This window comes from Hyperolius riggenbachi, chromosome 11 (assembly GCF_040937935.1).
Source record: "Hyperolius riggenbachi isolate aHypRig1 chromosome 11, aHypRig1.pri, whole genome shotgun sequence".
Taxonomy (NCBI): Eukaryota; Metazoa; Chordata; class Amphibia; order Anura; family Hyperoliidae; genus Hyperolius; species Hyperolius riggenbachi.
In genome coordinates this window covers 42,312,560-42,336,229 of record NC_090656.1, presented here as the reverse complement: position 1 = coordinate 42,336,229, position 23,670 = coordinate 42,312,560, and the positions used below count along the sequence as shown (strand labels likewise).

General features: G+C 44.6%; 1 protein-coding gene across 1 annotated transcript; it reads right to left on the bottom strand.

Annotated features, from left to right (window-relative positions):
- Positions 1-4,587: 4,587 nt before the first annotated feature.
- On the bottom strand, positions 4,588-23,652 carry PSME3IP1 (proteasome activator subunit 3 interacting protein 1). The gene is made up of 7 exons (XM_068260697.1): positions 23,546-23,652; positions 18,540-18,673; positions 14,600-14,698; positions 11,952-12,073; positions 8,895-9,028; positions 7,000-7,061; positions 4,588-4,958 (listed from the first exon to the last, which is right to left on the bottom strand). The coding sequence occupies exons 2-7, from the start codon at positions 18,661-18,663 to the stop codon at positions 4,744-4,746; spliced, it is 756 nt and encodes a 251-aa protein (XP_068116798.1). The 5' UTR covers positions 18,664-18,673; positions 23,546-23,652; the 3' UTR covers positions 4,588-4,743.
- Positions 23,653-23,670: the final 18 nt, after the last annotated feature.

Sequence of the window (23,670 nt, the reverse complement as noted above, 5' to 3'; positions counted from 1 at the left end):
GGAGCCAGAAATGATGAAGTATTGGGAGGAGCAATATGGGGGCACAATGACTGGAAAGGAGCCAGAAATAATGAAGTATTGGGAGGAGCAATATGGGGGCATAATGACTGGAAAGGAGCCAGAAATGATGAAGTATTGGGAGGAGCAATATGGGGGCACAATGACTGGAAAGGAGCCAGAAATAATGAAGTATTGGGAGGAGCAATATGGGGGCACAATGACTGGAAAGGAGCCAGAAATGATGAAGTATTGGGAGGAGCAATATGGGGGCACAATGACTGGAAAGGAGCCAGAAATGATGAAGTATTGGGAGGAGCAATATGGGGGCACAATGACTGGAAAGGAGCCAGAAATAATGAAGTATTGGGAGGAGCAATATGGGGGCACAATGACTGGAAAGGAGCCAGAAATAATGAAGTATTGGGAGGAGCAATATGGGGGCACGACTGGAAAGGAGCCAGAAATAATGAAGTATGGGGAGGAGCAATATGGGGGCACAATGACTGGAAAGGAGCCAGAAATGATGAAGTATTGGGAGGAGCAATATGGGGGCACAATGACTGGAAAGGAGCCAGAAATAATGAAGTATTGGGAGGAGCAATATGGGGGCACAATGACTGGAAAGGAGCCAGAAATGATGAAGTATTGGGAGGAGCAATATGGGGGCACAATGACTGGAAAGGAGCCAGAAATAATGAAGTATTGGGAGGAGCAATATGGGGGCACAATGACTGGAAAGGAGTGTCATGATCGCTGCTGCAGCAGGTATTGCTGGAAGTAGTAGTGCTGCAGCTCAGGTAGTTCTGATCTCTTTCCATGCAAGCTGCATAGCTTTGTCTGCCTTTCCCTGCTGTCAGCTTGTGACTGATTATCATTCACCTGTGTGGGAATCTGCATGTCTGCTCCCATTGGATGACCTCAGTATAAAGATCTGCTTCCTGCAGGACTCCTCGGGTTTTCATAGCTTCAGTTTAAGCCTGTCTTGCTGTCGCTTCAGCCCCCGATCGTGTTTCTTGTTCTAAAGATACTTTGCTGGTTTTGCATCATATATTGGTTCATTGCCCATGTATATGCATACCAGCACGTTTATTATTTTCCTTGTATTCGTGTTACGTTGATACATCAGTGACGCTGATATATACGTACACGAACTGTTTATATCCTGTGTTCAGCTAGTCAGTTCTAGCACGTTGATCACTCGTGCTGAGCTAGTTATCCTGTTCCTGGTCCTGTTTGTGGATTGCGTTCATCTCTGCGAGGAGATAACGAATCCTTCTGAATCCTGTCCTGTTACCGTTTGTGGATTGCGTTCATCTCTGCGAAGAGATAGCGAATCCTTCTGAGTCCTGTTCCCTGTATCGTTCCAGTCCTAAGTCAGTGTTCCTGCTTATGTCATATATCGGTTCATTGCCGATATATACATATGTTAGTCAGACGTTACAAATAGTTTCATTGATAGCTGTAATTGTAATACGCTAGGAAATCATACTATTTGTATATTTATCTGTGTTACGTTCATCTATCTTGATCCTGCTAATTCCTGACTATCCTGTCCTGTCTTTTTGAGGCACGCCATCGCCGCTACGCTTTGGCTGCCTCATTCCAGTCTGTCTTGTTGTGGACGCTTGCTGTCACTAAGTAGCGGCTAGCTAGCAAGCGTTCATTCTGTCTACCTGTTCTGATCTCCTCAGTTCTGGTTTATGCGCTCAGCGCTACTTTGCGCTGAGACGTTATAGCGAAAGCATTGTTTGTGGCTGTCGGATCTGCACCGCCTCTGTGCGCCACAATCTCCTTTTGGAGTCAGTCCTCCCCTCCACTATACTAGGGATAGCCTGTTTCCTTGTGCTAGTGTGTGTACCTCCTCCACGTCAGCTCATGCGTTGCATGCTGACTGTGAAGAATACACCACCAAGCCTTACAAGGAGCCAGAAATAATGAAGTATTGGGAGGAGCAATATGGGGGCACAATGACTGGAAAGGAGCCAGAAATGATGAAGTATTGGGAGGAGCAATATGAGGGCACAATGACTGGAAAGGAGCCAGAAATAATGAAGTATTGGGAGGAGCAATATGAGGGCATAATGACTGGAAAGGAGCCAGAAATAATGAAGTATTGGGAGGAGCAATATGGGGGCACAATGACTGGAAAGGAGCCAGAAATAATGAAGTATTGGGAGGAGCAATATGGGGGCACAGGGACTGGAAAGGAGCCAGAAATGATGAAGTATTGGGAGGAGCAATATGGGGGCACAATGACTGGAAAGGAGCCAGAAATAATGAAGTATTGGGAGGAGCAATATGGGGGCACAATGACTGGAAAGGAGCCAGAAATAATGAAGTATGGGGAGGAGCAATATGGGGGCACAATGACTGGAAAGGAGCCAGAAATAATGAAGTATGGGGAGGAGCAATATGGGGGCACAATGACTGGAAAGGAGCCAGAAATAAAGAAGTATTGGGAGGAGCAATATGGGGGCACAATGACTGGAAAGAAGCCAGAAATAATGAAGTATGGGGAGGAGCAATATGGGGGCACAATGACTGGAAAGTAAACAGAAATAATGAAGTAAAGGACAGGAGCAATATGGGGGCACAATGACTGGAAAGGAGCCAGAAATGATGAAGTATTGGGAGGAGCAATATGGGGGCACAATGACTGGAAAGGAGCCAGAAAGGATGAAGTATTGGGAGGAGCAATGAGAGGGCACAATGACTGGAAAGGAGCCAGAAATAATGAAGTATTGGGAGGAGCAATATGGGGGCACAATGACTGGAAAGGAGACAGAAATGATGAAGTATGGGGAGGAGCAATATGGGGGCACAATGACTGGAAAGGAGCCAGAAATAATGAAGTATGGGGAGGAGCAATATGGGGGCACAATGACTGGTAAGAAGCCAGAAATAATGAAGTATTGGGAGGAGCAATATGGGGGCACAATGACTGGAAAGGAGCCAGAAATAATGAAGTATGGGGAGGAGCAATATGGGGGCACAATGACTGGTAAGAAGCCAGAAATAATGAAGTACGGGGAGGAGCAATATGGGGGCACAATGACTGGAAAGGAGCCAGAAATAATGAAGTATTGGGAGGAGCAATATGGGGGCACAGGGACTGGAAAGGAGCCAGAAATAATGAAGTATTGGGAGGAGCAATATGGGGGCACAATGACTGGAAAGGAGCCAGAAATGATGAAGTATTGGGAGGAGCAATATGAGGGCACAATGACTGGAAAGGAGCCAGAAATAATGAAGTATTGGGAGGAGCAATATGAGGGCATAATGACTGGAAAGGAGCCAGAAATAATGAAGTATTGGGAGGAGCAATATGGGGGCACAATGACTGGAAAGGAGCCAGAAATAATGAAGTATTGGGAGGAGCAATATGGGGGCACAGGGACTGGAAAGGAGCCAGAAATGATGAAGTATTGGGAGGAGCAATATGGGGGCACAATGACTGGAAAGGAGCCAGAAATAATGAAGTATTGGGAGGAGCAATATGGGGGCACAATGACTGGAAAGGAGCCAGAAATAATGAAGTATTGGGAGGAGCAATATGGGGGCACAATGACTGGAAAGGAGCCAGAAATAATGAAGTATTGGGAGGAGCAATATGGGGGCACGACTGGAAAGGAGCCAGAAATAATGAAGTATGGGGAGGAGCAACATGGGGGCACAATGACTGGAAAGGAGCCAGAAATAATGAAGTATGGGGAGGAGCAATATGGGGGCACAATGACTGGAAAGGAGCCAGAAATAAAGAAGTATTGGGAGGAGCAATATGGGGGCACAATGACTGGAAAGAAGCCAGAAATAATGAAGTATGGGGAGGAGCAATATGGGGGCACAATGACTGGAAAGTAAACAGAAATAATGAAGTAAAGGACAGGAGCAATATGGGGGCACAATGACTGGAAAGGAGCCAGAAATGATGAAGTATTGGGAGGAGCAATATGGGGGCACAATGACTGGAAAGGAGCCAGAAAGGATGAAGTATTGGGAGGAGCAATGAGAGGGCACAATGACTGGAAAGGAGCCAGAAATAATGAAGTATTGGGAGGAGCAATATGGGGGCACAATGACTGGAAAGGAGACAGAAATGATGAAGTATGGGGAGGAGCAATATGGGGGCACAATGACTGGAAAGGAGCCAGAAATAATGAAGTATGGGGAGGAGCAATATGGGGGCACAATGACTGGTAAGAAGCCAGAAATAATGAAGTATTGGGAGGAGCAATATGGGGGCACAATGACTGGAAAGGAGCCAGAAATAATGAAGTATGGGGAGGAGCAATATGGGGGCACAATGACTGGTAAGAAGCCAGAAATAATGAAGTACGGGGAGGAGCAATATGGGGGCACAATGACTGGAAACAGTGATCCTCAAATGGTTGAGTATAATAAATTCAGGACCCCTGCTCTAGGTACTGAAAAACATTCATATTGTTATGATATACTTTCCAGCCAGGATGCGATTGGGCTTGTGGGTGATGACTACACAACACGAGAACGTGAATGATTCTAGTAAATTCAGTACATACAGTAAACCCTACTGCACTCTTGTTCATGTCCTGAGACGTTACAACTATCTTGGTTTACCAAATTTAATGGGGTTAATAAGCGTCCATACACGGCACACAAAGCAGATTACTACCATTAGTGGTAACACACGGTGCAGCCTGTGTGCTGGGTTCTGTCCACAGTCTGATGAACAGGAAATGTTTTGAGATTGCTGGCTAATAGAGTCTATGGAGCATCGAGGAAGGTGCTTGAGCGGAACACAGAGGACACGATCTTTCCCATGTTGTTTATTGTGTTGTCGATGTCTGAGCTGGACTCTGAGTCGCTGCTTCCTGAGTACTCCCCAAGGCCAGGTAAGATCCCGATGCAGATGGAGGCTGGAGGGCAATGCACTTTGGATGCGGCGGTATTGCTGCTTTCAACGCTACTAGAATGGCTCTCTGCAAAAGACAAAATGACATCTACTGTCAATTTTTAAATTAAACTAGAGTTAACAGGTAAGCTTGCCACACACCATACAATTAAAAGATCTAATTCGATAATTTTGATCGGATGTCCTGCAAAATCGAGAGATTTTCTTTTTTTTCGATCGATAAATATGATGTTGGAAATTTCAGACCAACTTTATCAAGAATTGTATGGTGTGTGATGGATTGTCAATGACTTATTGTACAGTTCCAATCAATTTTTTCTGAGCTCTCAATTATTTTATTCATGACTGGGGAAAAATTGAACATGTGTGGTACATTGGTCAGATTTTTTTTAATTGTTACAACAGTCAAAAAATGTGATTGCTATTCTTGAATTGAACAGATATTTAAAAAATTGTACTATGTAAAAAAATTGTATGGTGTGTGGCCACATTTAGGGCCTGGGCCAGTGATGGCTAACCTTGGCACGCCAGCTGTGACAAAACTACAAATCCCATCATGCCTCATCCTCCCCAAGTTATGCTTAGAGCTGTCACAGTATTTCAATGCCTCATGGGACTTTTAGTTCCAGCACAGCTGGAGTGCCAAGGTTAGCCTTCACTGGCCTAGGCTCACGTTTGTGCTACTGTGCGTTGCAGGTGGTTGTGCACTTTACAAAAATACATAGCCCTACATTGCAGCACTGAACCCATCCAATTACAATGAATGGTCAGTAGTGTATTACACACAGAAATGCATGAAACGCTATGTTGTTAGAATGTACTGCTGCAGAGCATATGCATGTGCCCATCAGACAGGGCAGTCCCGACACAATCTGATGTCCCTGTGTATTGAACCCAAAACACGTTGCTAAAGGCCTGGCTCAGCTGCCACATAACCACTGATAGCTGGCTTGCAAAATCTTGGAGGTACATTATCAAATCAAAGTTTCTTATCTTTACCGACACACACGGAGGAATTCATAGTACGGAAAAGTAGGGAGAGGGTTGCAGGGGGGGTGACATAAATTGGAATTTTTTTTTTTCCACTAAAGGTTATCATGCTGTGGCTTATCTTTTAGACCAGACAAGAAGTTCTGAATTTAGTTCCACTTAAGCCTTGGACAAAAACTCTGTTGCTTTCACCCCTTAAAGTGGACCTGAACTATTGCACAGGACAGAAGGAAAACAGAGATAAATGCGCCCTATATATACTTAGAGAGTTTAACCTGCCTAATTCTCCCTCATCTGTAACTAATCACCAGTGTAATTTGTTCTCTCAGCTGTGTCAGCTGACTGCCTCGGCAGAGCAGCTAACTTGTAAACACGGGATGTAAACTTATATTTAAAGAAAGCAGGAAGTTGACACTGCAGATTTATTGTAGGATTTGTATCAGCTGTAACAAAGAAATGTTCTTCTTTAAACGGTCATTATGCTGCTGCTTATCGTTTAGAGTAGAGAGGAAGTCCTGAGTTCAGGTCCGGTTTAATGATTGTTAGGCAGACCGCTCTGTGATCAAGTGTTGTACAGATTCGCCATGCAGAGTGTGAAGCACTCCAGATCCCTCAATGGCATCCCGGGGCAGGTGTACAAATGTTAAGCCCTATCTACACTATACAATTTTTTGTGCCATTCAATTCGATTCATTGATTTAATTCAATCCGACATGTCCGATCGGGATTCGATTTATTTTGCCATTGCAGAACAATGGTAAAATGAATTGAATCCCAATTGGACATGTCGGATTGAATCGAATCGAATCAATGAATCGAATTGAATAGCACAAAAAAAAAATGGTTTGGTGTAGATAGGGCTTTAGATCCTTGGCCGAGGGCTCCAGACTATCATCTTGGTTGAAGATGATGTAATGTGTGCGCGACGCTTTGGTTACTATTGTCAGTATATTGTTACCGGCTAACAGGGCAAAGACAAGGAGAGCAGACTAAAGATTATCTTCAGCTCATGTCTGAAAGCAAATAAACTGAATAATAATAATCTGAAATAAATCCTATCAGCTTGCGTCTACGAATAAGAGATCCATGCTACAACCTCATACAAGAATCACTGTTACCTCTCAGGTTCTCTTGTTCCTGGTCAAGCTTCAGTTTCTTTGCACCAGAATCTTCAGAGTTACTAAAACACAATATGAGAATCAATTACCATATGTAACAGAATGTATATGTAGTTACAAGGTAATATAAACTGAAATAAAGTGAAAGGAAGATGTTTTTTCCATAAAGGTTATCATGCGGTGGCTAATCCTTTAGAGTGGAGAAGAAGTTCCGAGTTTAGGAAACTAGGTAAAGGTTTTCTGTTACTGTGGAACTAGTCATACCACATCTATGAAGTATCAGGGCCTACTTGAACATATTAAACTTGCAGTTGAATAAGTCCTGCATTTTCTTCTAATTAAATAGACCCCTGGCTCCACTTTTAAGGGCTATTTCCACTATGCCCAAATCAGGGCTGAATCTGCGTTTCCCCGCAGGTGAGAGGGGCTGGGAAACGCTGCCTATCTATCTAGAGGTTTGCCATCAAGATCGATGTTAATGCAACCAGCACCGAATCCCTATAGCAGTGTATGGCACAGTTTAGCGATTCTGGGTGTGGCTATGCAGCAGAACGGGAGCTGCGGCCGAACCGGAAACACTTGCAGGTCCCAGTCTATATAAGCCCTAAAGCTCAGGAAGTGACATTATTGCACTCTTGAACATCATCAAAGAGTGAGAGTTCATCTAAGTCAGCGATCTGCAAACTTGGCTCTCCAGCTGTTAAGGAACTTCAAGTCCCGCATTGCGGGAGTCTGACAGCCACAGTCATGATTCATAAAGTCAAATGCATTGTGGGACTTGTAATTCCTTAACAGCTGGAGAGCCAAGTTTGCAGATCTCGGACCTAAATCAATACTCCTTCCTTGCATTCTACCTGCAGTTACCCCTGACAGACAAGTGAGGTCTGTGGGAGTCAGGAAATCTATTAAATTTGCATAAAGTGGAAGTACGACTACAGTGTTCTCCCCAGAATTTTTTTTGCAGCCGGGTGGCACAAAAAAGTAGATGGGTGAGGTGCAAGAGGGGAATGCAGGGCCGGTGCAACGCTGCTTACAGCACAGGAGGATGAGGAGGTGAGCCAATGACAGCCGGGTGCTCACCAAAATTAGACGGGTGGAGCACCCGGCTAAAAGAGCCTGGGAAGAACCCTGGACTGTGAGGTTGTGGGATGCACAAGCTGCTGCATTTATCCATACACTAATTGCTGCCATTGCTGCGGGTCCACAAAGCACAGAATCGGAGAGAAAGGAATGGGCACTAGAGTAAATATCATTATTCACAGAGGTGGGGGGTGAAAGTAAAATAATCAATAATTCTAGAGGCTCAGGAAAGAGATAGGAGCAGTACATTTTCTCTGAGGGCCCTTTTACACGAGGCATGAATATGGCAGTTTTCACGCAACGTGTATCGTGCGCAATTTCCGAGGTAAGGTGAAAGTCCATAGACTTTTATTTTATCTTTCACATCTAGCAATGAGTTAGTGTCTGGGGACATTTAATCGCTTGGCGATTTCCCGTCGAGTTAATTTGTATCAGTGCCGAAAAGCAACTTCCCGCCGACATGCCGTGCGTTGTAACGCGTGCACGAAATTGGGTTTTCACATGCGTTAGCTAGTGGGAAAGGGCCCTCAGGCAGCAAAATGGCTGGACCTGTCCTTGATGGTAACACAGCGTGAATCAAACCGCTCTGCAAAGAAACTGCAAAGTGGAGTGCGCTAAAATTCTTGAACTGTAATGCCAGCAACTGACTGGCTGCAATACTGTAAGCTAAACTTGCTGCATTCATGTGGGGAAGGGGTTATTTTTTTCACATGGGAAATATGCATGCTGGACAACTTATAAATGCAGGGGACAAAAAATAAGAAATGTGAAACAAAAACACAGATTGCACAATGGAGGGGATTGGCTGGACCCACCTTCGGTGCCTCACTGCTCCCGCCAGCAGCTTGGACTGAGAGAGTTTATTCTTGCTCTCAGGAGGTTTTGTCAGAGCTTTTTTCTCAGGCTCCCTCTTCTTGTGCTCGGAGGACGTGGCTGCCAGTGTGCGGGCGTTGTGCGCTCCAGGTCAAGGAGAAATGGTTCTCTGGAGAAGATGTGGCTCTAGCTTCTGCCTGGTTTATGTACCGTATTTTTGGCATATAAAACACACTTTTTCTTCCCCAAAAATGGAGGGGAAAAGTCAGTGCCAAAGGTCTGGCCAGGTGCCCCCCCCCCCCCCACAAGTCCTTACCGATCCAGTGACGTGCTTCGTCTCCTCCCTTTCCTCTGCTGTATACAGACGAGTCTGTGTATACACTGTGTGGCTTCCATATTTCCGCATTCACTGGTGCCCTCTAGCTGCGCCTCGTGTGACGTGTGCAGCTAGAGGCCACTAGTAAATCTGGAAGTACAGAGATCATGCAGAACAATTGTATACAGCAGCGGAATTGTCTGTACACAGCGGCTGAGACGGAAGAGACAAATGGAGGACTGTGAGCACGTCGCTGGATTGGTCCATGCAGTTAGATGGGAGTGTAGTCAGTGTAGCTGGGAGTATAGTCAGTATCTGGGAGTGTAGTGAGAGTAGCTTGGATTGTAGTAAGAGTAGCTGGGAGTGTAGTTAGTGTATCTGAGCAGTGTAGCTAGGATAAAGTCCGCTTGGAGAGGAGGTGGGTGGGGGGGGATGAAGGTCTATAAGAAGACCCTGCAATATAGACACACCAGATTTAGTAGTTTTACCCCGATTCTTGCCCCCTAAATCTAGGTGTGTCTTATAGACCGGAACGTCTTATATGGCGAAAAATGCGGTACTCTACCTTGCTGTATGGACAAAGCTACTAGAATGGAAGAGCTGCAAGGGAATCTGGGAGGAGAATTACAGAGGCAGCCATATTGCTCTCACATGCTATTGCCTCCTCCTTTGGCTTCTGTAGTGAGAGTCCCACTCCAACAGCATACATACAGCTAGCTGAGTCACCATGGAGACAAAACTCATTCTAGATCACTACATTTCCAGATATCTGAGGCATATGACCAGCACAACAGCCAGACAAAAAGCACTCAAGAGAAAGTTAACTGGTGACAAGTTATATTCTACTCAATGTAGGTTTCCTTTAACAGGAAAACATCTTTCTGCACACACTGCACATTCAAGAGGAACTACAGTGTAGTACAAATTCCCTAATGAATACATTTACTTTTTTTTTTTTACAACATTCATGTATAAATAATTTAGTCAGTGTTTTCCCACTGTAAAAAATTTCCTCTCCCTGGTTTACTTCACAGGGGGCGACATATTTAGTCCTGCCAGGTGATCTCTGCACAATGTTTGTTTACGGAGAGTCTATGCACAGAGGGAGATACTGCTTGCTTGACAGTTGGAAACAGCAGTTATTTCCCACAATGCAACGAGGTTCACAGAGAGAACTGTAAGGGCCATAGTCCAGACATCACATTGTGGGAGGGGTTTCACCACAATACCATTTGTTTACGAACAATTCTTCGTGTGAATGTTCAGAAATTATTGTTTGGGAACACTAATGGACAAAAATCTTCTAACCAATGTGATTGATGGGATCAGTCTGAAAATCACATCAATTTCATTAATCTGATTGGATAGAAGATTTTTGTCCATTAGTGGTCCCAAACGATCATTTCCGATCGTTCATATGAAGAATTGTTTGACGATCGTTCAGCAAATTGTATCGTTAGCGACCAACTTAAGAATGACTGTTCTGCAGATGCACTATTCAGTTATAAGCAAAGCAGTGTCTTCCTCTGGTGCATTGGGGGGGTTGGCAGTGAGGGAATGTTCTGCTGGGGGGGGCAACAATAGCATCAGATAAAGCTGTACAAGGCACGACAACAGGGAGGAATTGTGACTCGATCCCTCGGGTGACAGTGCGGGGACGAGGCTGCACAGATGTTCTGCTGCTCTGCGGTTAGGGGTGGGGCCAATGAAGCAGTGCATGAGGAGTGCCACAAAGTGTGCGGGGCAAATGGGAAGAACAATGGCCTCTGCCAGCGCTCAGCTGAGTCCATCCGCCGTGTGGATGGCAGCCAGCTATTTGCATGCTAGATTCTCAGCAGAGGTGATTGTTATTGGCTGACTGGGACAAGTTTAATCTATTAACTGTGACCAAGAATTAAACTTCATCCCAATCAGTAGCTTATATCCCCTTTCCCATGAGAAATCTTTCCCTTTTCACAAACAGATCATCAGGGGGCTCTGTGTGGCTGATATTGTGGTGAAACCCCTCCCACAGTGTGATGTCAGGACCACGGTCCTGACAGTTTCCTGTCTGTGAACCTCCTTGCATTGTAGGAAACAACAGCTGTTTACAGCTGGGTCCAACATACAAAAAGCAAGCAGCATCTCCTTCCACTGACATCAACTGCCAGCAGTAAAAATAGCACCTTGTAGTAAATGTCAGAATGTAAATCATGGAGAGGAAAGATTTTACAATGGGCAAACACTGACTAAATCATTTATACACAATTATTGTAAAAATGAAGCACTTTTTTAATTACATATATTTTTATTGGAGTTCCTTTTTAAGGGTTTGCCAGACAGGCCACTCGCTGAAGGGGAAACACATTTTTGAACACAGTGATCACCAACAATGACTTCAGGAAATTAAAATCTAAGTAGTTTATGTAGCTTGCGGATATATACACACACGTGTACACATACAACATTCATTAAACTTTCTGTACACGGCAGATGTGATTTTTGTTGAGCCAAAACAGAAGCTATTAGGATTTCCATTGCAAATACAGATGTGTACAGGCCCAACACAGTATACCAGTACTTTGCCATAACCAATGGACTGTGGTCATTAATGAACCTTCCTGACAAATTCAGAATGGTCCTACTTTTTGTACTAAAAATTAAATACAAAAACACACACAAACTGTTATTACAAAAAGAAAAACTAAAACAAAATAAATACGGTAAATGAAAAATCTTCAAAACAATTTTGTAAAAAGGATATTCGAAACTCATTTAATTCTTTCTTTTCTTCGTCTCGCCTCTGTTTTTCCAGCAACTCTTGTTTTCTTGAAACTTCATCCAGGAAGTTTGATTCATCCTCATCTAAGCCGCGCACCATATTTTCTGCAGAATAAAGAATCATCTCTAAGGACAAGCCCAGTTTTAAGAAGGATCCTCTTTATAATAAGCAGTAACAGGACTAATACAGACACAAGCATTTCCCAGAGTCCTCCTGCGTAGGCCTTCAGTGGTAAAGCTGGTTATCAACCATCTATAAGCTCTTTTATAAGCTAAAGAAGTCTATTTTTAGAGTATCTGAACTGGGACCAAAATGTAATATTAAGAGTGTTTTTTTATTTTTATCTGTTTTATCTGAAGATTCCAAAGCAGTCTGCAGACTCTCCCATTCCCCCAGCCGTTAATCTTCCGACTGGAAACCAGTCGGACGGACACACCGGTCACCAAAAATGAGAGCATGGGAAGAGAGCATGCACAAGTTCCCAAAGCATGCATGCCTATTAACCCCCTTGCCGTTACAATTCTGGCAGCAAGGGGGCAGCGCAGCACTTTTAAAACATTTTTTTTTTAAAATCATGTCGCTACATGATGGCCGCTGACAAGCGGCATCTCTCTATCCACTCTCATCGCCTTCGGCGGCGTGGCGGGTAGCGGCGAATCGGCGGCGATCGGAAACTGCACGCAGCTAGCAAAGTGCTAGCTGCGTGCAGGAAAAAAAAAATTGTGAAAATCGGCCCAGCGGGGCCTGAGAAATCCTCCTACGCAGGTTACCCCGAGCTGAGCTCGGGATAACCGGCAAGGAGGTTAAAAGAAAGCACTCGTAAGCGGAACAAAGGCTGTGGGAACAGGGGACCCTGGAGCCCAGAAACTACTACAAAATCTTCATATACAGGTAAAAGTGGGGACTCCTAATATTACAGGAGAATAGAATTATTTTTTTAGTATTTTTATTACAGTATTCAAAAAAACAAACAGGAGAAAAAACCTCCAACAAAATTGGCAGTACAAACCAATAAGTTCCGCCAACAATCACACTAATATAATCAATAATATAATATGGAGGCTGCCATCTTTATTTCCTTTTAAACAATACCAGTTGCCTGGCAGCCCTCCTTGTCTATTTGGCTTTAGTGGTGTTTGAATTACACCAGAAACAAGCATGTAGCTAATCTTGCCAGATCTGACAATGTCAGAAACACGTGGCAGAGGATCAGCAGGACTGCCAGGCAACTGGCATTGCTTAAAAGGAAATAAATATGGCAGCCTCCAAATACCTCTCAATTCAGTTGTCTTTTAAAGCTAACCAGAGACGGATTAAAGTAAAGATTTGATATTAAGTCCCTCGCCATCCTCCTGCGGTCTGCCGTTAAGCCGCAAACAGCCCCGGTAACTGGCTCAGTCGCATCAGTCGGTGTCTTCTGCACATGCGTGGACCTCCCGCGCATGTGCAGAAGACCCCGACTGACGTGACGGAGCCAGTTACCGGGGCTGATTGCGTCTGAAAGGCAGACCGCGGGAGGACGGCGAGGGATGGGTTTATGGGGCTGGAGGAAGCCCCGGGTAAGTATTGAATCTTTACTTAAATCCATCTCTGGTACACTTCAAGGGCCTTTTCACATTATAAGCATTTTATAAATCCATACATGGGCAACTTGCTATAGCCTTCAAAACTAACTTTTAAACCACAGTGCGCTATTCTCAAAAATAAGGTGATGCATTTTTTTTTTCAAAACAATCGTATGCATCCCAACCTACTAAGATAAGCCCACTGTAGCACACTGACTGTAGTACAATACCCAACATCTGCTTTAATATGATGCAGTATACCATGCTGACAAACTCCATGCAGATTAGACCATCAGCATGGTCGCTGATGTAGTTGCTGCCTCCGCCTATAATGTAGGCACTGGCTACACGGATGGCTAAACAGTTCAGCCTCAGATCTGCCGGCCAGGGAGGGCCTTTTGGCTGTAATTTATTGCAGCTGAATGGTGGCGTTTGTAGCTACACAAGTGTTTGACATGCAGTATGGTTACTCGGCAGCTCATGTTGCATCTGAGTGTGGCTGTGCTCAGATGTGACTCAATGCAATGGACAACCTCCCCACTGCCGGTGCCAAGAGCTAGAAAACCTGGCTGATGCTCGCCATGCACGAGAAGTGGAGAGGTGTCCACCCCATGGAGGCAGAGCTGAGCACTGACTAGGAAAAAGGTCTAAAATGGATGAGAACATGGATAGCACCAACCGTCACTGTGCTACATGGGGCTGGGCTTAGTGTAGTAATTTAGCATCACTACAGGGTCACTTTGAGCAGATATTGTTTGACTTGAGCTCCATCATTAGACGTAAAGAAACGTGCAGCAGAACAGAAGCCATTCAGTGACAGCTTTGGAACCACAGGCAGCCAGTTTTTGGCAGTTCTGAGCAGCGTTCACTGTAATCCTACACATGCAACCATAGGATAGTGAATGGACCTCAGGAACACTAGAAGTCGAGGCTTCTCTGTGGATGTCAAGTGATCTCAGTGACAAACTACTTACATGCTGCAGCCTAACAATTCCTCACAGCTTTTATTAGACAAGATATTTTACTTGATGCTCTGGATAAAAAAGGACTTTCAGTGGGACTTACTGAATTTAAACTGTTCTTCATACTCTTGCTGTTTCTTATCTTTCTGCTCCTGCAGTTTTTCATATAAGGACCGCGGGTCATATACTTCCTCCGGACATTCTGAGGAGAACAGAGACAGTTGTCACAGCTATTTTGGTAATCACAACATAAAATAGTGGTTAAAACTTGACCCAACTTCTAACATTGTTTTCTATTGGTATGAATATTATATTAAAAGAGCAATTTAGCTTACAAAGTTTGAAATAATTTTACCAAGGTGTCCCTGATGTCTTAACTCTTACCTGGTGTAGACCTCCAGTCCAGGCAACTTAATGGCTAAAGCATTCACCAGACTTGCTGTTATATGTCAAAGCATGATGGGAGCCAAATATCTGTAAAGCAGAGTATTGCTCCTCAGGAACCAGATCCCAGCAGCTTTAGCCACCGTTATGAGTGACAGTATGCAGCATATGGAATCCCCGCCCCATTCCCAGCCCAAAGCAGATGCAGGGCTGCCTGTTGACTGCACATACTGCCTCCTCCTAAATAGCATCACTTGAAAGAAAAGAACTTTAATTATGTCACCAGATCAGAGACAAACTATTTTTCTTAGTTGTCCGTGCTTAGGGCTTTGAAATGTACATAGCGCCAACTAAGGGTAAAGCTTCAGTCTTAACAGCCGCTATGCAGCACCTGTTTGAAAAACATGGCTGTAGAGAGCCCTGACAGGCTTTTTTTTTTTTTTTTGCTAGTGGGCTTCAACCTATGGAAATATAACCACAACAACTATGTGTATGACCAGTTTCATCCGATCATAAGCTAGCCTCTCTATTGGCGCAAAGGCTGCCTTATAGTCATGTGGAAGGGTAGGAGGTATGATTACTTCTGCATATTTAAAATGATGATAGTGCAGATACTGTGACACATGCGGAAGTAGGAACATGTGCGGCGAGTGGTTACTTGTCCGGGGTCTTACCGAGAGTGGAGTGCGGTTGTATGCACGGCAGCAGGATAGCTAGACGAGGAGACCAGGGACACCACAGCTAGCGGGAGAGACCACCAGAGGCTTACAAACAAAGGAGAGTCCATTTCATAAATTATTTTATGCCCGGGAAATGTGAGTGTAACTGGAATTTTTACTATTAAATATTGTTGTATTGTATACTTCTGTATGAGAGGCTTTTTATTTGAGGTATAAACTACATAGGAGGAGTGTGCAACACTGCTGAGTGACACAAGGTATCCTGTATCAGATGAGAATATCTGGAAAAAGCCATAGAGGTGGGGGACAACCTTGCTAATGGTCCCAAGGCGATACTAGACCTAACTGTGGGTTCTAAAAGACAGAGTGGCACACTGCGGGTGTGGTGGCGGCTATCCTGTCTCTCCTTTGAGAGATAGAAGAGCAGTATTCTGAGAAATGGAACAAGCTAAGAATGTAAACCTGTAGGGAAAAAAAAAAATTCTCCAGGGTGGAGGGGGATTCTCCACAGCCAGCTTGTTCCAGCTCTGGCTCCCCGGCAGTGACACAGCTGGTGGTGTGCACAGGCCAGCCAGTGGCTTCTCGCTCAGGCGGAAATAGCAGAGCCCGATCAGGTCCGCTCTACTGTGGAGGTATGAACCATCTGCACAGCAGAGCGGACCCGATCAGGCTTGGCTATTTCCACCGGAGCCCATTGGAAAGCCGCTGCGCACATTGCCGACAAGGCTTGTTACCGGATTTTTCGGGTGGTGCCATCGCTGGATCGCCTCTACTAAGGAGGAAGGTGGGGAGCCTCTTTAGGACCCAGAGGCTTTTTTCCCTACAGGTACACCTTAAAGTGGACCTGAATGCTTGCACAGGACAGAAGGAAAACAGAGAGAAATGCACCCTGTATGTATTTAGAGAGTTTAGCCTGTCTAATTCCCAGTTGTAATCTGATCACTCCCCTGGGTCAGCTGACTGCCTATGGCAGATAAGCAGATAAGCCCATTTGAAAGCACTGGATGTTAACAATGTTTGCTTCCATAAAAGCAGGAAGTAGAAACAGTGCAGATTTATTGTAGGATTTGTATCAGCGGTAACAAAGAAATGTTTCTTGTTTATTATTATTTAGTATTTATATAGCGCCGACATATTACGCAGCGCTGTACATATATACATATATATATCTTGTCACTAACTGTCCCTCAAAGGAGCTCACAATCTAATCCCTACCATTGCCATATGTCTATATTATGTAGTATAAGTATTGTAGTCTAGGGCCAATTTTAGTGGGAGCCAATTAACTTATCTGTATGTTTTTGGAATGTGGGAGGAAACCGGAGTGCCCGGAGGAAACCCACGCAGACACGGAGAGAACATACAAACTCTTTGCAGATAGTGCTCTGGCTGGGATTCGAACCAGGGACCCAGCGCTGCAAGGCGAGAGAGCTAACCACTATGCCACCGTGCTACTGTGTATCTTTTAGAGCAGAGATAAGTTCTGAGTTCAGGTCCACTTTAAAGAGAGCCCGACGTGGGATTTAATAATGTTAGTAGGGCAGAGGCTGATTGTGCACACTATCACCAGCCTCTGTTGCCGTATAGCGTGCCCCCAGGAGGACCCCCCCTGCGCTCTGCTGTCCCCTGTAATAAAAACTGCTGTGCTAGCGACATGCACCTTGTCGATAGCACACTGTTTACTTATGTGGTACCTGTCAGCGCCGCTCCCGGCCTCATCTATATCAGTGCTCCCCGCCCGTGTCCCTTCCCTCCTGCTGATTGGAAGGAAGGGACGTGGGCGGTGATATGCAGGAGGCCGGGAGCGGCGCTGACAGGTACCACATAAGTAAACAGTGTGCTATCGACCAGGTGCAGGTCGCTAGCACAGCGGTTTTTATTACAGGGGACAGCAGAGCGCAGGGGGGGTCCTCCTGGGGGCACGCTATACGGCAACAGAGGCTGGTGATAGTGTGCACAATCAGCCTCTGCCCTACTAACATTATTAAATCCCACCTCGGGTTCTCTTTAAGTGAATTTGGTTGGAACTGAATGAGTGGCGCTCCCTGGGATTGTGATATCTGCACAGTCGTGCCCCCACCTGACTTTAATGGTCATGGCTATGGCAGCGGCAATCAGGCTTCACAGATGCAGCAGAACCTGTCAGATCTCTCTCCAGTCTCATTTCTCACAACAAGCCGAGAGTACACAGAATGAAGCATCGGCTTTTGATGTAACCAATCTTGCTGGTCAGAGCTGCAGAATATATTGTCTCCGTTTCTCGGGGGCTGCCATCTTGCTCTCTGCAAATTTGGGAAATGAATTTACTGGCAAATGGCAATCTGTCTTTTGAAAACCTCGTATGCATGTTAGAGCCTAGGTTCTCAACATATGGAACATAAACCCCAAGGGGGTACTTTAGCTGAGCTCGCGGGATACTTCAAATCGTCACAGTAAACCTACAGCTCAGCACTACTCTGCAGGATTCTATCAGTTGGATCCTCCAGAATTGTCAGTAGAAGCATGGCAGTCTTCAGGGGGCTACAAGGATCAGTAGTCATTGCAATTGCCTAATGGAAAGAGGGGGAAGGGAGTGATATGGAAAGGGGGCATTAAGATATTTTTATATATACATGCTGTACACTGATCTGATTTAACATAATGGCCTCAATTCACTAAGATCATGCTAGAGATAATAAGGCAAGAGAAAACTTACCTCCACACGTGAGAGAGTTATCTTACCTCTTCATTCCTTAAATTACCTCTCCTGTAGTTAATTTACCATGCAGCTAATTAACAGCTTGTCTTTAACTCTGGAGTTATTTTAAGGATTGGAGAGTTAATTTAAAGACAGAAGAGTTAACTTTAGGCTTGCCTGAGGTAAAATGTTTCCTGAATACTACATGCCTTATCACCATGGTAACAACTCTCGAAGAGTTATTAAAGACAGGAGATAAGTTTAGTGAATTGAGGCCATTGTCATTTATTTTCAGGCAGTACCTTCTGGATCTTCTGGCTTCCGCACCTTATCCCACTCCTCTTGTCTTTTCTTTCTTCTTTCCTCTATCTCAGACTCTGTTACAAATCTTTTGTTCATTGTAAGCTCCCCTTCTTGACCGGCCATTTTTGCAGACCTAGACCGACAAAAAAACAAAACAAAAGCATTATATCAATACGTTAAAACAAACCTGTGTGCAGAAAAAGTAAGATACTTACCTAAGTAGTGGGAAGTCTCTGGATGCTCCAGGGGCTTTCCATGTCCTTTTTAGCCTCACTGCTGCTGGCTAGGACCCTCTTCCTTGCGGTCCCGTTTGAGTACGAGCGTGGCTGCGGCCGTACCGTGCAAGCACCAGCACAAAACGTCATATTTCTCAAACTCTCTCTGTAGTCAAACTTAGCATAGTTTGATTCCCATTGTTGCTAAATCTATACAACCCACACCAACAGGGTCGGACTGGGACACTGGGGGCCCACCAAAGAAATTTCAACCTGGGGCCCACACATCCCATGATTGCGGTGAAAAAAGGGTGTGCCCATGCACCGGAAGGTGGGCGTGGTCATGATGTATAATGGACAGGGCCAAATGTACATGATCTTAGCAGCATTGTAATTCAAAGACACTGCTGCCCAGCAAAACTTTGCATAGAGTCCCCTCCTTCAATATAAAGTAATGTCCTACTTTGCAGAGGTTGCGACTGCATCAGGCCCTTGGGCCAAAGGGGCCCCGAAGGGCCCTCCCTCAACTACAGTATTACCTCTCTATTGGTCCTGTGCTCATAATAATCACTTCTATAGACACTTTGAACAGTGGTAATCATTAACAAGCTATTTCCCATCCCCTTCTTGCACCTCTGACACTGTAGTTGCCACTGGCAGGTTTTGGTGCGTCGTATCAATTGTTATGTATAGAGTGCTTGGGGGGCCCCATTGTAAAACCTGCATCAGGGCCCACAGCTCCTTAGCTACGCCACTGCTCTCAGCATGAGTGATTACAGCACTGAGAAGAGAATTTTTGTGCTGCAGGCAGCAATTGGAGCTCTGTCAGACAAGGAGGGGGGGGCCTACCAGAGACCTGGAGGTGGGGCCCACCGAGGGAAAAAACTGTACTACTGTGGCCCAGTCCGACCCTGCACACCAACAGTGCAAAATACAATTCTTTCTCCCCTAAAACTTCAACAAAAACTTAGCATAAACCCCTAGTTAAAACAAGCCTCAAGTGAAAATAAACGTATGAGGTAATTCATTGTGTTTTACTAATGGCAAATAGAACCTTAGTAACATAAAACTGAGTTTCACATTTGTATTTTAAGGGTTCAAGGGCTTGATTTTTTAAGATTGAATTCTAAATACCTAGCAGCCATGACCAAGTGATGTAAAATCTGCTTTGTTCAGCTGCAAAAGAAAAAAAAGACCTTTTGAATTTTCTAGCACTAAGACCTTGGCAGCAGGGTTTTCTTAGCCAGAAAAGTGTGTTGGCTTCTATTTACTTTTCAAAACAGAGGGCTAAATTCAACAAGCTCAGTTACATAGATAACTCAAGTTTTTAAACACTTGCTGTGCAGGAAAACAGAAAGCAACATCACAACTATTTCTTATTAAGACTAGTACTACATGTACCTATGTTTATTTCATCAAGGCCCTGATTCACGAAACTGCGGTAACATTGCCGAGCGTAGGTGGCACCACCTCTTTGGGTTATTAGTGCCATACGCCTTATGCCGGTAGTGTGCATGGCACTATTATGTTAACGGGCATTGCTTCCCTGGTATTAGCACAGATGCGCACACATGTAAAATTTCCATACAATTTATGTCACCCCCCCAGTGTCGAACTTGATCCTGCAAGTGATACTGCAGGGGCCCCAATGCTTTACAGACACGTCACAAGGAAAGATGCTGAACACCGCACTCTGGGCTTGATTCACGAAACCGTGACAACTCATATCATGGCCGTTTTCACACGCGTTGTCGCGTTTGGGCACGATCACGAAATTTAGTGCAAAAATGCATACGTTTTCGCGCAAAAACCGCTAGTGCAGCCGCGATATTAGTTATCATGGTTTAGTGAATCAAGCCCTCTGCGTCTATGGAAAGGTTGTGGGGAGCTTCCTGGAGGAGGGGAGGAGGTTAGTTTATGCCCAGTGTTCTGCTTTACTACCAGCTTCAAGAGGCTCCAAAACAGCACCATAGAAAGATTGCAATTAAGGCACAGAAGGTGGAAAAGAAAAAAAACAGCAGCACAAAAACATGAACATTTTAAAAGTGCAGCTCTTATGGAGGTTCATATTCACAACATAAACATGAACATAATAGGTTCACAACAACACAACAGTGACATACAACACAAAATATGTTCAAAGAGCAACCACAGCAGCAACTTGATTTTACAAGTAGCTGGTAATGATGCTTCATAAAAACAACTCAACTACAAAGCAGGTTAATAAAGTTGCATGTATGTAGCAAAACTTGTGGAGGTGCATGTGATCAGTATAAGCATGTGATATATTTGTAAGGCTGCAATTCTCTGGTCATGATCAAGTGTCACTTCTGTTCCCAAGTAGGCTGAAGCAGGAAGTCATCACAGCACAGTAGAGCCTTACAAATGATCACCTGATCAAACTGACCACATATTTACTTCTCTTCCGATACACACAGGCAACTCTACAGCTCAACCCTTTGTTAGCTTAGTTTAAAGAGACTCCGTAACAAAAATTGCATCCTGTTTTTTATCATCCTACAAGTTCCAAAAGCTATTCTAATGTGTTCTGGCTAACTGCAGCACTTTATACTATCACTGTCTTTGTAATAAATCAATGTATCTTTCCCCTGTCAGACTTGTCGGCCTGTGTGTGGAAGGCTGCCAAGTTCTTCAGTGTTGTGGTTCTGCTATGAACTCACACTTCCTGGCCCCTCTATGCACACTGCCTGTGTGTTATTTAGATTAGAGCAGCTTCTCTCTTCTCTTTTACAAGCTGGATAAATCGTCCTCTGAGCTGGCTGGGCTTTCACATACTGAGGAATTACAAACAAGGGCAAAGCTGTTTGCAGGAAGAAACGAGCAGCCTGAAACTTCAGTGCATGAGAGATGCAGGGGGAAAGAAACACACAAATGATCTCTTGAGATTCAAAAGGAATGCTGTATACAGCCTGCTTGTGTATGGATGTATTTTTCTGTGTGTGGACATACTGTACATCAACCTACTTCCTGTTTTGGTGGCCATTTTGTTTGTTTACAAACAAACTTTTAAAAACTGTTTTTAACCACTTTTAATGTGGCGAGGAGCGGCGAAATTGTGACAGAGGGTAATAGGAGATGTCCCCTAACGCACTGGTATGTTTACTTTTGAGCGATTTTAACAATACAGATTCTCTTTAAGAGCCAGGATTGTATGGAGTGCCTGAAGCTAGCAGTGGTGAAAGCACACAGGCAGCAAAATGACCAGACCTACAGAACCCATGCGCATACATAATTTATAATAATAATAATAATAATTATAAATAATAATAATACATTCAAAAACGCCGTTGACAAACAGGTTGGGGACACACATAACTCGGGCACCGGCTACTGCCGGCGGGCAAATTACCTCTTTTTTCTAATTTGAGCTCCGGCAATCACTGGCGCCAAAACTAGTCACTGAGCATTGCTATTCTCATTACGGCCTATGGCGGCACCCAAAACATCGGCGTAGCTCTGCGCCAAAATAATCTGTCTTGCACCAATGTTGCCTGGGCCTCACAGTCTATGCAACCTTGGAAAATCCATGCACAAAAGGCTTTGTTCTACTGGACGTGTGCGGACTTCACTGGTGCATACCCAGTACGGATAGGCTCATACACAGCGGGAGCCCAGGTATAGCCTTATGTCATTCCAGGACAGGAAATGGTGGAAATTCTCACAAATGGGGGCACTGGAGAGCAATAAAAACCCAAACGAGGTTTTAACCATTTCCTACGGAGGTACAGACTAACCAGCGAGCTCATGGTGAACCAGAACTCATTGGTGGGTGTAATGGTCCAAAAAGCCTCCTTACTAAAATGCTACGGAAAGCAAAAGTTTGCTTTCTTAAAGGATACATCTGAGCTAATCTAAAATAAAAAATCCACTTACCTGAGGCTTCCTCCAGCCCCTGCGAGCCGTCATATGCCCTCGCCGCAGCTCCAATCACCACCGGTGGCTCGGGGTCCTCTCCAGCGTAGGATGTCCACTGCTCCTGTGCAAGCGGCTCTCAGAGTTGCACTGACGTCGTCCGGATTGTACTGCGCAGGCACAGTAGTTCTGCACCTGTGCTGTACAGTCCGGATGACATCAGCACGGCCAGTGAGCCGCATGCTGGAGCGCAGGGGGAGCCAACCCGGAAGCCGACTTGGCAAGGTCTGTTTCTCCACTGGAGCGGACCGGGAGCCACCTGAGCTGCGGTGAGGGCACAGTACGGATGAAGCAGGCTGGAGGAAGAAAGTGCTCGGACCTTCCCTTTAAAACAGAATGTATTTGCGATAATTCAGGTTGGAGTTAGCACTGAGATGTCTCCCATCACTGCTGAAATATGCAAATCAACCATTGTTGTCCTTAGCAGCTAAACACACCTCCAGATCCCCTGGAATGCAATGTGTTAGCTTGTTAGTTGTACAGAGCCAAAATAATCCAATATGCATACAGACTGTTTCGGATTGGTTGATCCTCATCAGTGCATGGCATGGAGTAATGTGGCTCTATGGAGTAGGACCTGAAACAACCATGTACTACAAAACCATCAACTAAAATACACATATTTTTATAAATTAGCTGTAAAATACACTTGAGAAGCAAAGTTCCAGCATGCTTTGCAGCTTTCTTAGGCAAGCTGATTATAGCAGCTGATTCAAATAAGGCTATATATATATATATATATATATATATATATATATAATATCTATTTTTGTAAAGTGCTCTTTCTGTATTATATAAATACTAAAACTGTCTCCTGATCACCTCTCGTACCCTCACAGGATCCACACTTCACCCACCTGCCTCTGCCAGGCTCACTAGTCTCCAACACAAGATGCCCCCTTTCCCCGACAGCACCAGCAGCCAACCAAAACGAGGCTTGCTCTGCTCAACCAACCAATCAAAAGTGCACTGACATCACGTG